Source organism: Eptatretus burgeri, chromosome 10 (assembly GCF_056783735.1).
Source record: "Eptatretus burgeri isolate ZD-2024b chromosome 10, Ebu_testis_v1, whole genome shotgun sequence".
Classification (NCBI taxonomy): domain Eukaryota; kingdom Metazoa; phylum Chordata; class Myxini; order Myxiniformes; family Myxinidae; genus Eptatretus; species Eptatretus burgeri.
Genome location: NC_140970.1, coordinates 53,856,451 through 53,873,758, shown reverse-complemented (window position 1 = coordinate 53,873,758; position 17,308 = coordinate 53,856,451). Strand labels below are relative to the sequence as shown.

The window sequence follows — 17,308 nt, the reverse complement described above, 5'->3', positions numbered from 1 at the left end:
GTCGGAGACTTCTTCCAAGCATGTGAGGAGATCACTCTTGGTACCAGTGCAGAGGCTTCCACCATCAGACAATGCAGGACATGCCTGATTCTCGTGACAAAAGAACTCCTCAAGGTTTCCATCCCTCGTCTGGCAGCCAATGTACAGGCGTGCGAAGAGTTCACGGTCATTCTTGATGGAGGCGAGCTGTTGCTGACCTATGCTCTGGCTTGTTGGAGTGGAAGTGCTGAACACCTTCAGCTTGTTACGAGGAATGGGTGCATCCACTGCCTTTGTTCTGTCCAACAGACACTCTGGTGAAAGCCTTGAACTGCTCTTGGCCAATCCTATTGGCATTCATCACGGTCTCCACAGCAGCAGGATCTGCGATCTCCTTTGTGTCCAGTTTGACTACATCCTGACTTGTCCTCGAATGGGTTGCCTATCTCCTCTATGACACCGATGAGAGAGTGAACATCTTTCACAAATGAGGCCTGTACACTTGGCGTCTGATCATGATGACATGTGTCTGCTGTTTGCCGTCTTCAGTGTTGGTTCCCATCCTGGAATTCTTCGATCATCGCAACCATCCAGCGATGTAGGGCACTAGGGTTGGCAGTGAGCCCAACTGCTCCACCATCTCCTTTGATGCAGGTATTATTCTGCTCATGTGCCTGGTCAATCAGGATTGAAGAGAACACCCTCTGTGTTTTCTGAACGGTGAAGTGGCTTTCCCTGAATTTCCTGGCTACATCTGGGTGTTTTATGTGAGCTTCCTGTGATGTGAATTTGTGAAAATGTGATGTGAATTTCCTGGCTACATCTGGTGAGTTCAGCCATGTCCTTCAGGTGCACTGGTATCCACCGAGCATAGTGGGTGTGATCCAGTGCATGGAACCAGGGGACCAGCTCTGTCAGAGCATCGAGGTACATCATTAACGATCCCTGCCTGAGAGAACGCACATACACGAGAACCAACAGTTCTAGTTCCAGCACGGTTGCCCAGTAGTGAAACTGGGGGATGTCTTCTCCTCTCTGGCAACACCAGTCTTCAAATTCCGGAAGGTCTTCTGCATCCCTGGTTTCTCCCAGACAGTAGTGGTTGTAGGCACGATGTTGTAGGATGTACAGTGCTGCTGCAGTCACTTGATGTGAATTTATATTTTAGACTGCCAGTATAAATGAGCTTGTCTGAGTTGTTACTAGTGATTTAGTATAGTTTTTTTTAATTCATATTTACAGAAGACATTCTTTTCAAAGTATTGTGTTGAATCCAATATTTGCCGAGATAATTTCCAAATAAAATTATATAACAGACTGTGATAGATAATATTAAGTTGAAAATGGTACCATTGGATTCCTTGCCCCCAAAAACATACATTTAGATACCAGAATCAAGTCAATAGCTGCATTACGTCCAGAGATAATAGCAAATGTAGATTTCAAGTGGCGGCCATTTTGAAATCCAATATAGCGGACATAAAGAGAGAATTTCAAGTGGCCCAATATCTGAAAATGTTCGCAACATATTAATGTACATTTGTGCCAAATTTGGTGCTTGTATCACAAAATGCACAATTCTTTTGAATATTTGGGCTAAGCCGCCCCACTACATGGAAGTTGGGTCATCAACTAAAACAAGCAGGTGCGTCTAAGTAAGACAATGGCACATTCAAATACGGTTCAATGACCAGCCACAGCTCAACAACTAAACCAGGTTTTCTTCTATACAAGGGACGGTCCTGGCTTATGGAGGAGCTGAACAGCAAAGGGCAGCAAATTCAAAAACTACAAAAGAGTATTAGAAGGTGGGAGGGTGATGAACATACACAAGGAGGAGAGTGTGAAAAGGACAACAAGTAACAAGTGTAAAGACGAAAACTTAATATTTGATCAATGCTGCGTTGGATTTTGTCCGATAAAAAAATAATTATGGTATCTACCTGGTTCTATGAGGTTCATGAAAACAATTTTCTTGACATTTTCATGATGGTTTAACATAGCTGAATCCGGCATAACTAGCAACGAATAACTCATTGGGTTATCAGAGCAGTGAAAAGAAAAAGACAACACAACAAAGAGGAGAAAAAAAAAAATCCTTACCTTTCTCTCTTGCAGAATTCTTTCCTCCAGCTCTCTTTTCCTCTCAGCCTTAAGCTCTTCATACTTTTCAGGTGTGGGAAGTGAGGGCAAACCGAGCAATTTCTCCTGCCCCCCCCCACAAAACCAAAAAAAATTATATATTTTTTCATTATCCATGTTGTGCCTCAAGGCAATGCAACAAAAAACATTTAAACACTTAAACATATTGCCATTATCACACGCTGCTATATCACAATCACATTGTAACATTTTCTGTGATACCAAAATAATGTTTGAAATATCAGAACCACAATGCCCTGCTATAATAATATGAACACCCCTAACTGTGAACAAACAACATTTTAACAATCTGTGATACGAACACAATCAAATGGACGACATATTGTAGTGTCAGAAGCCCAGCTAACATGGGCATTCAGAGCTGGAGGTTTGTACGACCCCCCCCCCCCCCCGCCGAGTGGCCGAAACCATCTCACAATTCTCACTGCATTCTTCCTTACCTCCGCCACTGGAGCTGAAGGAGGTTATGTTTTCACCCCTTTCTGTCTGTTTGGCTGTGTACAGGACATCTCAAAAAGTTGTGGACTGATCTGGATGAAATTTGGTGGACAGGTTCGGTGTGTGACAAGGACGAACTGATTCGATTTTGGTGAAGACGATTTGTTCACCATTTGTGAAGATGGATCGGGATATAAGAATTTTTTAAGTGATTCTTCACCATTGAGAAATTGGGGCAAAACGATACATAGTTACGTCTTTCAAAAAAATGTATTGATTGGGCCCGATATGTTCTACCGATTGGGTGGAGGTATGCGCTCTACCAAGTAACCTTCTAGTTTACACTGCATTCTTTATAGAAGGATGACCAAAATTGATACATCACTTTTGGCAGCACTTTTTGTTGAAACTCAGCATTTGGTCTTAAATAACTCGGAATAGGGTACTCTTCAAGAACCAGGTGGATGATCCAAGTTACATGAATTCAAATATGCCCAAATAAGGAACAAGAAGGGCACTTGATAGAGTGCATACCTCCACCGCGCAATGTCTGATCCAAAAGAACACATCGGAGCCAAAAAGTTTTTGAAAAATCATGCTATATATTGTTTTTAGCCCCATCTCTCAATGGTGAAGAATCACTTTAAAATTAAAAAATTCTCACGTCCAGATTTGGATCTTCACCAATAGCTAATCAGTTTGTCCTTGTCACATGCCCAATCTGCCCAACAAATTTTATTCGTCTGTCCACAACTTTTTGAGATATCCTGCACTCAAAGACAGATAGACAGGGGTTAAAACATAACCTCCTTCAATCTCTGGTGGCGGTGGTAATTATTAGCACATTTATGAAAATTAATTAAATTATTAATTAAATTAAAAATATATATATATGTAATTAAAAAAATATATATATATATATATATGTGATTTTGAATGAGTAACATGTATACTTTCATATGAAATCAAATTGAACAAGACATACCTCTTATTTAGGTATCAATGGCTGGTGTCAAATTTATTCTTTCTCAAAACCATGTTTTCTTACTTGATTAATTAAAGGTATTTAAGTATCAATTTCTCTCAGCAGAATTATTTGTGTTCCCGACATGTATTACAAATGTTTACAGTTAAATATTACCCCCTTCTCATGAACTTCTGTTTTTTGATGACAGCATTATATGCAATAATTGGTCGTTGTTACGATATTGTCAAAGTGAACGAAATCTATAGCACCGGTTTATTCCATTCTTTCAATGTTAAACAGAACTGGAGGATTTCACAAAGCAAAGCATAGATGATCCAAATGTCAAACTGTGGAGCACTTGTCTACAAATGGTTGAGACCTTGCTGAGTTTCATCCAAGCAAATAGAGATGGAAACTGGAAGCTTCAGCTGGATGCCTTTGCTGACATGCTGCCAAGGCTTTACCATGCAGGACCACACAAACGATGCAAAATGGAGGCCAGTGTATCAAGCAGAAATGAAGAATTTACAAACAACTGCACCAGGGTTCATGAGGGAGAACTTTGGAGTGAAAATAAGTTCTCATCAATTTAATCACGTGCCCACAGACCAAACTTCCGAGCAGGGGAACAGAATGTGCAAGCTCTCAAATGGAATCATGGAGCATCGCCAGAAATGATCCCACTCGTGAAAATTCTGTGCAACGCAATGCGAAAGAGTAGCAATCAGGTGATGTGCTCCGGTTGTGTGGCCTTGAACACGACAATGAAGATGAGCATGTGACATTCAACGCAAAGAAATGATCTCCAATCGAAGCTTTCTCAAGATGAAAATGCAGTGAAGAAATCGCAATTTCAAAAATTCACTATTTGAATCGGGTCATTCAAATTTTCTCTTCTTATACGGTTTCACATGCACATTTACATTGCCTGTATATGTAAATAACTGTTCGAATCAAAATATCTCTGAGCATTGTTACCGTGCACAGAAAAGTAACTGAAAATTATGACATTTAATTTTTAGATTGAATGATGGATCATGAGAAAAATGATGATTTGTTTTGGCAACTCACAATTTGTATTAAGGATACAGATCATGTCTTCCATTCAGACCAAAATAATGATTGTTGTTCCATGTGATTTTACATGAAAGTGTGCAAGTTACTTGCTCAAAATCAAAAATCAAATAATTTCACCTTATTTGACCAAAATATGTGAAATTCCATATTAGAGAAAATTGATCTCCTATTTGAGTTTTTTACCCTTCATAATTACACATCTATGTTTCAGGTACTGTCGGACCCCACGACCCACGGACTTTCTATCCATGGGTCGTAAATTGTGACCTGCTTCAATATTTGCGTATTTATGGGTTTTTTTTTTTGTTTTTTTTAAACATTTCAGGACTGGTCTCATATCTACCTGGGAAATTGAAAATCAGCCAACATCACAGCATTACATCAAAAGACGCAAAAATGGATCTCCTGAACTACAGCCCTATTAGCTTACTGTACTTCAAATCATCAGCAAGGTGATGGAATCCATAATTACAGCCGATATAAAATCATTCCTTTTCTCCAGCAGCCTCATCTCAGATCATCAATTGGGATTCAGACCAAGTCGCTCTTCCTTGGACATGCTCCTTCAACTCTCCCAACAATGGTGGAGGCCCTCGATATCAGACATGAGATCAGGGTCGTCTCCTTGGTGGACATATCTCGAGCTTTGAATACAGTCTACCATCCTGCCTTGCTCTCCAAACTGTCTGCCTATGAAATCCAAGGCCAACTCCACTCTTGGATTACTGGCTTCCTACCCTATCATAGACAATGTGTGGCTCTCAACAGAACCCTTTCATCTCCTCTCCCTGTCAAGGCTGGAGTACCCCAATGCAGTGTCTTAAGCCCCATATTATTCCTAATCCTCATCAATGATCTCAATGACTCTGGAAAATCCTCTTTATCTCTTTGCTGATGACTCCATTCTCTGCCGTGACATCACTCATCCATCTGACAGACAGGCAGCAGCCTCTTCCCTCGCCCTCAGACTTTGACAAAAATCACAAACTGGCTGAACACAATTTTGCTTATGGATCCATATTCTCAACATTTGATTTCTCCCTTACCTCTCATCGTTAACTGCATCCCTTGTTTGTCCATCTCCATCGACTTTCTCCCTCTGCCCTGCTGTTGGTGTTTCCGCTTTCTCCTACTGTTCCTTTTCTTATGTTGTGTCCTGATTGTTCTGTGTAATCACTCTTCCACGAGCCTAAACCATGTTTTTTAATAATAATAATAATAAAAAAAACAATGCTCCGACATTCGCCACATTTTTCAGGAACATATCCCCCGTGAATAGTGGGGTTCGGTATTTAATTGCGTTTCATTTGTGTTTCACATTGTGTTTTTGTTAACATACTCAGAAAAATTTCAAAATTACACATCATTTGTCTAAACTCTTGATTTAAAATTGTTGGTTTTGAAGAAAAAAAAAAAAAACCCCGATGATTCGTTTTGTAACTTCTTACTATTTGTAGCGAAAAAATGAATTATAAACCAGCCATTAATACCGAAGAGTTGTGTATTGTCCGATTTAATTTTATGTGAAAGGATAAATGTTACTCATTCAAAATCAGATGTTTTTTTTTTTAACCATATTTAGTTATAAATGTGCTATAATTCCTTATTTGTTCATATTTGAGTCCAGCATCCACCAAGATCTTGAAGAGTATCCAAATACAACTCATTTAAGACAACATACTGAGTTTTAACAAAAAAGTGCCAACACCTCTGAATTTAAACACAATTTGGACAATGGCCATCCTGGTATTCCAAAACCTCAAGGATCACACAAATGCAAGCCAAAACTCGGCAGTTAATCGTGTGCGGAAGGCAGGAATACGTTTCTTATAATTAAAATGATTATGGGGAAAAAAGATACAGAACGATGAACAAATACGGAACAAACCAAGCAATCGACAGACACCATAGGTATAATGGAGAAAATAAACACAATCTTGTATACAAGAAGTAACTATTGCCAACAATGGTGCCGACAATAACAGATCCACACCATGAACGGGGCAGGCGAGGACTTAAGGCAGACACGAGCTGGTTGTGGCCACAGGATAATGATTACAGGCTGGTGTGGCACAGGGTGATGTGCGGTTGGGGGAGCGATGGCAATGAGGCCAGGAGACGAGAGGATAGCGATGATGAGCGATGTCTCTGTGACTCTCCGAAACAGTCCTTTCGTGGGCAGCGACGAAACAGATGTTGTTTTCACCGAAACCAAATGTGATCTGCTGTCTGCATGCACGGACACGGCCTTCATCATCTCCGGCACCACCCTCATGCACGGTGGGTCCATCTCAGTGGTCGCATGCTGGTGTGGATTGTGCCAATATTTAGGTTGTTCCGCCCTGCGGGGCAGCCCTTATTAAAAGTGTTCCGCTTATCTCCAGGGATCCACAGCTCACTTTACCACCTTGGATCAATGCCTTCTGACCAAACAATCGGTATTGTTTCCTTTTAAAGCGTGCAATGCTTTCGTATGCCTTTGAGCTCAAGTTATCCACTTGGCCTCGCGTCTATAAGAGGTTTTACACCATACAACCTTACCCTATTCTGCTCCATTGTTTGCAATCACTGCCCCCTTCAGTGCACTTATTACCACACGACTTACCTCTCTGACAGATCCTTGATACAGGAGTAAATCTAATTTACTCGGCACAGGGTCCGTACTAATCTTACCACATTCTCGTGCTGGATCTCCCTACCCCCTTCCACATAATACAATCGTGTCTCATCGCATGTCCTTTGGTATCACAGTGCTCAAATTTGTGAAGTCATCAAATCAATAATATTCTAGACAACTTCTGGCTTGAGCACCATAGAGCCCCGAGAGGCAAGCAATCACATAAGTCTGTGAACATAGGAATCTGGTGCTCTAGAAAAGCCGATCTCTGCCAAGTAAACTGCAAGAGTTGCAACAAAATCTACTCCCCATTTGGCAAAACCTGGACCAGGCCCATTTAATGTCATGCAAGTTACAATTCAGAATCATTTTTGTGAGGGTAAATGCCACTCCTTACTCCAAAGGACTGGAGTACGGTGTTTTTGTCTTCATGGAATACAAATAAGAATTTGTTCCCTTTAATTTGGCATGGTAATTCAATGTCATCCATAGCTTCATTGTGACATGATGGCTGGTTATTTCCGTGTCACACAAGATACTCGGTGAATTGCATAATTTCAAAACTAAAACTCTGTGAAGTGTTTAAGAAAATTAAACAAAGCTTGCATGAAACAGGTATCCAACGACTTGAGGTTACGGTGTGACCAATATCATATCATTACTATTTATGATTTACATTTCAAGACCTTATTTATTGTGTTACGAAAGTTATATAAAATTGTCACGCAAGTTACTTCTGTGAGTTTTCATGCTCAAGAGGCTCAAAATGTCGACAATATTGCAAGTAAACAATATTGCATAAACAGTCATTGGACCAGTGCAAGTGTAAGAAGCGTAAGAACTTTCATCTCAAACTCCAGGACATAGGGTTGTCTGCAAATGCATTTTGGTCAACCATGCTGTGCAAACTCAGATGATCTGCATTCAACATGATGGAAGGGAGTGTGTCAAGAATCAGGTCAGGTATGGGAGCATGCACCGGAGCAGCGTGTCGCAACGTCCACTTTCTGCCATGAGTCCAGGGGCCTCAGTCAGGCCATCCCCATCTTCTTGAGATGCCGATCAACCGACTGCAACAACGAAGCATGTGGTCAGGTCAGTCTGTTGGCCTCCTCCACGCATGAGGCTCCCTCGCTGAAAGAATCTGGTGAGCAGGATCAGCGTCAGGAAAATGAGACTTGTGCATAGAGCCACAGCTGATGCTCACAAACTATACAAGTAACAAATCACATCTGATCAGTCTCTCTCAGCAACCGCTCGTTGGACACAAAGCATGACCAGTGAAAGCAAATGATTTTTCGAAGAGACCTGGTACCAAAGGAGTTAATTCTTCGTCTCAGATCCTTGGTCAGAATCCAAGCCTCACAAAACGTGTAGTGTAGCAAGACTGGAAGCAACAAGGACTTGGCCACGGGTACCGAGTGTATTATGAGGGGGTCAATCCCCGTTTATCCTCGGAAGAGCTGGACCTGGGGTCACCGCTCAATTAATTTCGTGGTATGGTGGGTTGCTTTACAACAACGAACGCCATTCAGTTAACCATGAGTTCCAGTGTCCACTGTCTAATTTTGCCGTTTAACTAACGGGCACGTGGTTTCCTAAACGGGGAGCGTGCCCTCGGCAAAGCACCAATCTTATCTTGATTAGATCGTAATTTGGCCGGCTGAGCATTTAACCGCTGGTGCGTGCCGACTATTACAGGTCATTCAGTTTGGTAATTACCTCCCAGCCTATCTAGGTTTGGACAATGCTGGATTAATGGAAAGAAAGGACAAGCACGGACAGGTTGAAATGTCAACAAGGAATTTATTAATAAGGAAAAATTGAATAAACAGGAGAACTTTATATTTCCTTGTGGTGAAAATAGGTAAATTCAAATAAATCAAAATAATCTCAAGCAAATAAGGAATTAATCAGGCATTGAAAGAAAAACAGACAAAGAGCAGAGACTTATCACTATGCCTTACTTGACGATAAAACACGAGACAAGGGTACCCAGCAGATCATTCGGGGGGGGGGGGGGGGGAGAGAAATCCGGTATCGCTTACGAAGGCAGAAGTCATCGTACGTCAAATAAAATGTCCCGAAACGTGTGAGCGTGCCCTGGTCCGTTGCCAGCGTCGTGCCTTGCCATGCACCCACTCACAAACAGGCTTGAACACCAATCGACGTCACGTCGTCACCCCCAGGAACCAGGAACGCCAAGAATCAGGTACGCCAAGAGCAGGTCTTGAGCAGAACCAGCAGGAACGGTCCAACCATCACGAGCCACCAAGAGCCACAGCCACCAGACAGCTGTAAGGCACTACAAGGAGCTGTGAGTCACTGAGGCTGTGAGGCACTGTGAGGAGCTGTAAGGCGCTGAGGCTGTCACCAACCGTCTGTCGCCAGCTCACCGACCATCTGACTGAAGCTGAAAATAACCGTCACCCAGCTGTCACAAACTGTCAGAAAAACGGTCCTCCTGTCCTTTTTATGGGAGGCCAGTCTGGGCGGAGTCTCAAGCAGATTTCAGCCAAATCCACCTTTCCTATTGGCATATCGTTGCATGTGACCAACCGTCAAACTCGCGATCATTCCTTCCTCGTTCAGCCCGACACGAATGAGAGCCAGCATCAAAAGAGTTGCCAAACGGGGCGTCAACGTCGGTGAAAGAGGTGGGTGAGGTAAATGATCCACAACCATATTTGACCATCAGAATAACTGCTCAGGAAAAGCCCGCGGTGTGCTTAATCAAATATCCTGTAAATCCAAGGTGTAAACAAATCGTCCACCTCCGAGCCAACGTGTCCTGATGGAAACGGGGCAGACGAGCCTTCATTGGGCTAACGGTTATCTCACATGCATGAACGTGTCTCTCGTAAAGAGAAAAAGGCCATCCCATAAGAAAGTGAATCTATTTTTTCCCCTTCTCCAACGCATAAAAGTTAGAATTCCACCAGACATGGGGATGGGTCTGTCCTGAACATGCATTTAGGGAAATAACTGTCTGAGGACCTAAATGCTTGTATGCATTCGTCGGATCCGATTCTGAAATCCATAACAATATATATTGGACTTTCGACCTCCTGCAACCAACCGAGCGGGTACCGACAGCACCACACCCAATGATACAGTGAATCCACAACTCTCCAGGCCCAACCCAGATGTTCATTGACCTCTGGCTCAAAACATGAGGAGGCATGAACATCACTGCCAAGGTAAGTGAATCTCTCCATGACCTCAACATCCTCACCACAAACAGGTACAAACAAAACAGCAGCATCAAATATGTCATTGAAAGAATGGATCTTAATTTTGACCTAAGAAAACCAATCCCAGCGGCTCAGACTCCTCATTTTGCGCCTCGATGGCCCCCATAAGAATAAGCAGGGTCACCGAAAAGATGACTACATCATGCCCGAAATCAAGGTCAGAGATCGTGACATTCTCAAACGATGCACCACAGCTTGATCTCTCCAACATCCTCCCCAAAATCCAGTCCATACAAGTGTTGAAAAGTGTTGTGGTCAGTACACACCCCTGACAAACTCCAGCAACAACTGGAAATAAGTCAGAGATGGAACCACCACACCTCACAGCACTCTCAGCACCAAAGTATACTTTAGAAATCAGATTTATCTGTTTTGGTGACACCGTCCGAAGACCAAGAATCCTCCAGAGGGCATCCCGATTCATTGAATCGAACGCTTTGCACAGATCAACATAGGCTGCAAGCAGCCCCTGCCGAAATTCTCATCTGTGTTTGGTGAGGACCTGAAGAGCAAGGATATGGTCAATCGTTGACCTCTTCGATGTAAAGCCCGACTGCTCTGGGCGCTTGTGCTCAAGCAGATGGTGGCGAACCCTATCGAGAATTATCTGAGCAAAGACCTTGCCCGGCACTGAGAACAGCATCACTCCTCAGTAGCTGTTCCAATCTTGGCCATCACCCTTCCTTTTCCAGAGAGGGACAACAAGGCCCCTCTTCCAGTCAGTTGGGATGATGCCTGTGTTCCAAACAGAGCACAGAACTGCATGCAACGACACGAGTACAGCATTTCCACCAGCCTTGAGAAATTTTACTCCCTTTCACCTGATACACCACAGCCTGTGTTTCCACAAACGAAGGTGGTTCACAGTTGCTTGGAGGGACAGCAATCGGGAAAGTTACACCCCTGATGGCCACCTCAACAGCTGGTGGGTTCGCCTTGTACAGCCGCTCAAAGTAACCGGCCGAGTGGGCCTTCGCTCTGGACTCCTCTGTCAAGAGCCCACCACACTCCGTTCTAACTACAGTACACCCAAGCTGGCTACTTGAACTCACTTAAGTTGGCGGCACCCCCCCTGTACTTTGCGCAAGTTCTACAAATATGACGGGGATGTTTCTCCCTTCACACCTGTCATTTTCTCCCTTTGCTATAAATGTGTGCCCAGGGCCTGGTGTTTCTCAAAAAGGCACACACAAGACAGATTTCAGCGGGATTAAAAAAATAAAAACATATGAAGGAATGGTGGTTTTAGACACACGCGAGGCGAGGGAAGACAGCAGCTTTCGGGACATACGACATATCATTTACATGACCTCATGCTTATTCGAAACATGCAATATGGGAAACAACTATATCTATATTATGCAAAGATATCCCTGAGAAGGCATCCCCACAACAACATGCATTTCATTTGATTGTTCTTGCATCACAGATTGTTAATTCAGGGGGTGTAATTTGATTCCAGAACACTACACTGACAGCCTACAATACCTTTGCTCATAGCTCACTAGAGTACTACTCTCTCATATGGGCTGGGACACCAGCAACATATTCGTCTTTCCTTGATTCTGTGAAATATCAAGCTTTCACCATTATTGGCATTCCTTACAACGAGGCAGAATTGCAAGGCCTGTTGCTCTTACAAACTGCAGATTGGTCTGAAGACTCCACATTTTTTTTTAATCCACCTCTTCTCTGGTCTAGTTCCCTCTGCTCTCTCACCCCACCAACCCTCCCCAGCTATTTTAGGACACATGCTTTACCAATCACCCTCTCCTATTAAAACTGCAAAAATCCAGAGATACTGTACACCTTTATTCTTTTCTCCTGCTTGCAGAACTGCCTTCTTGAGCCCGTTCGATCGCACCCTTCCCTTAAGGGCTTCAAATCAAGGGGTGCACCACCACAGGCCATACCCCATACCTACACACAATCTTTTCTACCCCCATTAACCCAACTTCACCCAAACCTCTTACTTGTGGTTTACTGCATTTTCTCCTCTCCTCCATTTCTTATTTTGCTGTTCATTCATCACCTTGTTTTTCTTTGGCAAACTGTGGCCCAACTCTCAGTACGTTCCTTTTTACCCTCAGTCATCTTGCTCTTCCATGAGCTTAGATCTCATATTAAAATTTTAAGTTGATTGGTGAAAATTATTTTCCGAGAGACTGCACCTGCAAAAGTAATGACTTGGCAAACCTGTACGAAAAGGGTGACAGCACGACGAATCATTTTGTGGAGGTTCTGCATCCGGGCCGATGGTGGATTCTCCTGCTTCATTCCAAGGGTTAAAATCTTCTTTCTGTATGCGAGATAAGTTTGAGGTTTGCTTGGTACACCCCTAACAAACAAACAAACTATAAATCGAAGTAAACTCGGAAAATGGTAACAACAATTTGCAATTATCCCCATGTATTCTTACCCAATAATATCAATCGTTTCATAAAGTTTCATGATGTCTGTTCTCGCTTTTCCTGCATCCTGCAGATTATATGTTGGTTCACCAAGACTGCGTGACAAGAAGAAAAGTGTGTGCAAACAAGAACAAATTTAAATACTCTTTGATCATTATTAATATCCATAAAATAACATCGAGAAACCTACTTATCATTCCAAGTAATAGCATAATGTACAGAAACAAGCACAACTTTTCTTCTTTATGCAGAAGGGGATGGGTTTAAAAATTACCCCCGTGTGGGGGTGACGGTCATCTCTACAATACCACAAGTTCTCAATGTTCAGTTATGACCGAAGACTACTGCGCAGTTCTACTGTGCAGCTCGAACTGCGCAGTTTGGTTAAAGATGACTCGGCATTTTGGTGCGCGCACGAAATTATATTTTGAAAATAAATGCCGCCGTTTACATATTGGGTTTTGAAACTTTTGCACCTTCGGCGGAAAATGTATAAATATACAAGGTCAGCTGCTATGCAATGACACCATTCACTAACTTTTACCATGCCCAGTAGAGAATATATAGCCTCCTGAAGGTAGGGTAGTTTTTGCAAACTTTGAAGTCACGTGACGCGAAAACGAAAGCGAAATTCGAAAATCCGGCCCGACCAAATTTAGATATTGTCCCATAGATTCATATGCCACAATCAAATTCAAGATTGCTTGAGAAATGTAGGAGGAGATAGATTTTGAAAATCGTCATTTTTGCATTTTTTGCCAACTTTGAAGTCACGTGACACGAAAACGAAAGCGAATATCGAAAATCCGGCCCGACCAAATTTAGATATTGTCCCATAGCTTCAATCAAGTTCAAGATCGCTTGAGAAATGGCGGAGATAGAATTTGAAAATCGTCATTTTCGCAACTTCAAAGGCCTCGTGACCTTGACCTTCGGTGACCTTGAAAGTCATACCATCGTGTATGTCTCATCGACCTCTATCAGGATCACTAATGACCAGATCTCCCGCTTCAACTTCATTGTGAACGGACGGACGGATCAAAGGACATCGACACCCATATTATTAGGTCATGCTCGAAGAGATGACCTAAAAAGGTGCACCGTGGCTCATCCATTGGGGAACTTGAGCCTTCCAAACAGGCTGGTGTGACATTCTTCCCAGTGCTTGGTCTGGTGACATTATTGACTCTGCACGGACATCTGGCAGTGTAGCTTTCTCACTTCGTAAGGTGCTGATCTCTCAGATCTAGCTGCAATGACAATGCCCAATCCAATGCCGTGTGAGAGTACTGTGGCCATGACAGCTAGCACAAACAAATCTTCAACAAATCTTTTTGAAGACCTCCATGCTGCTCCGTCCACCTGTATCGTGGGATAGGGGATCATGCACGATTTATCCTTTCCCTTTGGATGTCTGGTGCAGAGTGCAAGGTTAGTTTGTGGAAGCCGGCTACTACACCCTTTCAATGGCCTCCCTATGGATTTCCAATGAAACCTCTTCACCCTTCCAATCAGGGGAGCTGTGGCTGAATATCTCCAGTGAACCCTCCTATTTGATAATCATCACCATCACGAAAACAGGGATTTCCTGCCATTTCCATTTTCTTACATCCTGTCCTTTGTTCTCCTGCTTCTTGTTTATAAACCGACTAATTATTAATGCAAGGCAGACATGGACAGGCTTTGCATTTTGAGATGCTTGTAGTTTTGGATCATTAAAATTTTTCTTTTGTTATCAGTAACAGAAATTTATGGAAGCCTCATTATTATACATGCCAAACAACCACTGCAGCAATTTGTTTGCTTTTAAAATCTCTTTATGTTGTTCTTTTCATATTATCCTGTAAAGTGCCTTGAGACATCTTTATGTGAAAGGTAAGATAAAAAAAAATGTATTAATACTATTTTCTGTTGAACACAAAGTTGTGGATTCTTAATTGTTTTACACCGAAAAGAAACATATCAACAGGAAAAGGGAATCAAACCTACCTGAGAGATTCAGCCATAACAACATATTCTGGGGCCAACTGTTCCACTTTCTTCATCATCTCACGCAGTTTCTGTGAAAAACAAGAGGGAATTGTAGAAGTAAAAAGGAAGACATCAGGGAAGAAGAAGGACAAGCCTACGTCAGAGGGGAGGAAGAGGAGGTGGATAATGTGCTTTTAAATAAGAAAGAAAGAAAAGGATGCACCAGCAACAGTGGTCACTTGAGCAAGATAACACATTAGCAAAGAGGGAACCACAAGTAAGAGGACAGATCAGCAAAAAGAGGAGCACGAGTCGGATGATGACGGGAGAGAAAAAAGGGGATAATGAGAAGGATCAGGCACTGGAAAAGAAGAATGATGCACCAGTAGAGCGGGGAGATCGAGGACAACATTGGTGCAAGTGGAGGAAGAAGGGCCGAAAGGAAAGCGCACCGGCCAAAGAGAAAGTAAAAAACAAAATAAAGCTGGAATGGAACATGATGTCACACTCACAAGGCAGATGCTGCACCCAGAGGAATGTGGAAGCAAAAAGGTGGTAAAAGTGAACGATATTATACCCTGTAAAGAAGTGAAAGTGCTGGTTCCTGGCTGCGCTGATCCATCTTACATTCGTGCCGAAGCAGCAAAGTTTCACAATGGGCACAGCAACGCAAGCCGAACTCCTCAGGTCCCTCATGCAGACCGGTAAGACTTACTAAACTAACAGAACTGCCTCTACGAAAGCGCTTGACGTGAACTGGCTCAGCAAGTCCAGCGATTTTCTCGTGCATAAAGGTCGGGCTTGCTGAGCTGCTGAGCTTGTCTACAAAGAGAGATTGAAACAGACAGATTACAAATGAAGTGGGTTAGTAGTAACAAAACAAATTTTTACAGGAATTACAGAGCAAAATTAAGTCTTAAAGAGACAGTGGGATAAAAAAAATAAAATAAAATTTAAAAAGGTTTTTTTTGCATCCTGCAAATAACTTCCACTTACAATGGACGTCTGTTTTGGCAACTCTGCGAACACAGGATCATCTCAAAGCAATTGCTTTCATCAAGTAAGGTGGAAAGTTCTGCAGGTTTGGGATCGTATTCATCGATATTTTAGTGACAGAAGGGCAGCACTGTATATACCATTTGTCATCGTCGAATATTGCTGTCTGCAGCCTCGCCTTTATCACAAACCATGGTCGTCTCAGCCCTTTAACACCTGCACTTGACATGACCGTGTGGAAATGGCATAATCACATTGTCAGGCCACGATTCATCCACAAACTAACATAACTGTGGAAGAGATAGCACTCCTGGCTGTGTTGGGGTGCCATGGTGTTTCCTTAATGCTATATATGGAGTACGATGAGATGTGTGGATCGGCTTTTTCTTCTCCTGTTGCTGTGTGGTTAGTGATTTCAAACTAGCCATCTGTGCTAACCTGTCTTCCCATGTTGACTTCACACATCCTAAAAGAGCCATTTCAAAATTTGTGCAAATAATGCACAAATTTTGAAATGGCTCAAAATGACATTTGACACAGTTTGCATTTCAAAATGACACAGTTTGCTGCAACGTGGTTGATGTATTTAATTTCTCCTTGTACTCAGACTCAAAATGCTTCGTCGTTTGTTTCTTTCTAATCTTGTTCTTCATTTTCACATCAGCAGTGATACAGGAATATATTATGTGAAATCAAGTTCCCACAAGTCATCACATAGTCGCATTCCCTCATATTGTAATCCTTATACGCAGTGCCCGAGAAGCGAAAAGCGTGGTTAAGCAATTGGTTCACTTTGTCTGTCTGTCTGTCTGTCTGTCTCTAAAATGTCAGTTTATGATTGAACACAAATCGGAAAAAGAACCTGTTGTTTAGCAGTACTTTTGCTCTGAATTTGTCCCGATCGCACATGCGAAGAGAGGAGTACGGTAATTAATTTATTTTATTTTTACTTTGCCTGTCTGGCCATCAAAATTGAAAAATCACTCCAAACAAGAAACTTACTGTTTTTTGCGACGTCAAAAAAAAAGACACAAACAACAGGCACAAAGAACTCATGTCACGTGTAAAATCAGGTGGTGTAAAAGACGCTGCATCAATGGCAGTAAACTTGCGGGTAAAAAAACTTTTTCTACAATCTTTAAAATCTTCATTTTATTTCAAGTGAATTATATACTTGAACACTGCAGAACACAAATCACCATTTTGTCACTTTTAACCCCTTCCGTTTAACAGCACTTGAATAAAATATTACAGCATTTTAAATCATCACAACCAATCAATTTTGCCACTCGCAGACCCCACCAGTGTCATCGTTTCTCAAGACTGCACAGGGTAAGGCGTTCTATGAACTCTCTAGTTTCTAAATGCATGCTCTGGAAACATTCCTACTATATATAAATATAAAAGATGGGTGGATCCTGAAAACGACAGGATG

The 17,308-nt window shown here is 42.3% G+C and overlaps 1 protein-coding gene across 5 annotated transcripts in view; it reads right to left on the bottom strand.

Moving 5' to 3' along the window:
• RBSN (rabenosyn, RAB effector) overlaps positions 1-17,308 on the bottom strand; it is an 81,121-nt gene that overhangs the window by 39,334 nt on the left and 24,479 nt on the right. For all 5 annotated transcript variants that reach the window (XM_085898401.1, XM_085898400.1, XM_085898402.1 and 2 more), the window contains 5 exons: positions 15,455-15,699; positions 14,896-14,966; positions 12,915-13,001; positions 12,692-12,794; positions 2,083-2,187 (listed from right to left, as the gene is read on the bottom strand). In XM_085898401.1, the coding sequence (XP_085754527.1) occupies positions 2,083-2,187; positions 12,692-12,794; positions 12,915-13,001; positions 14,896-14,966; positions 15,455-15,699 (611 nt within the window). The remainder of the gene's footprint in view (positions 1-2,082; positions 2,188-12,691; positions 12,795-12,914; positions 13,002-14,895; positions 14,967-15,454; positions 15,700-17,308) is intronic.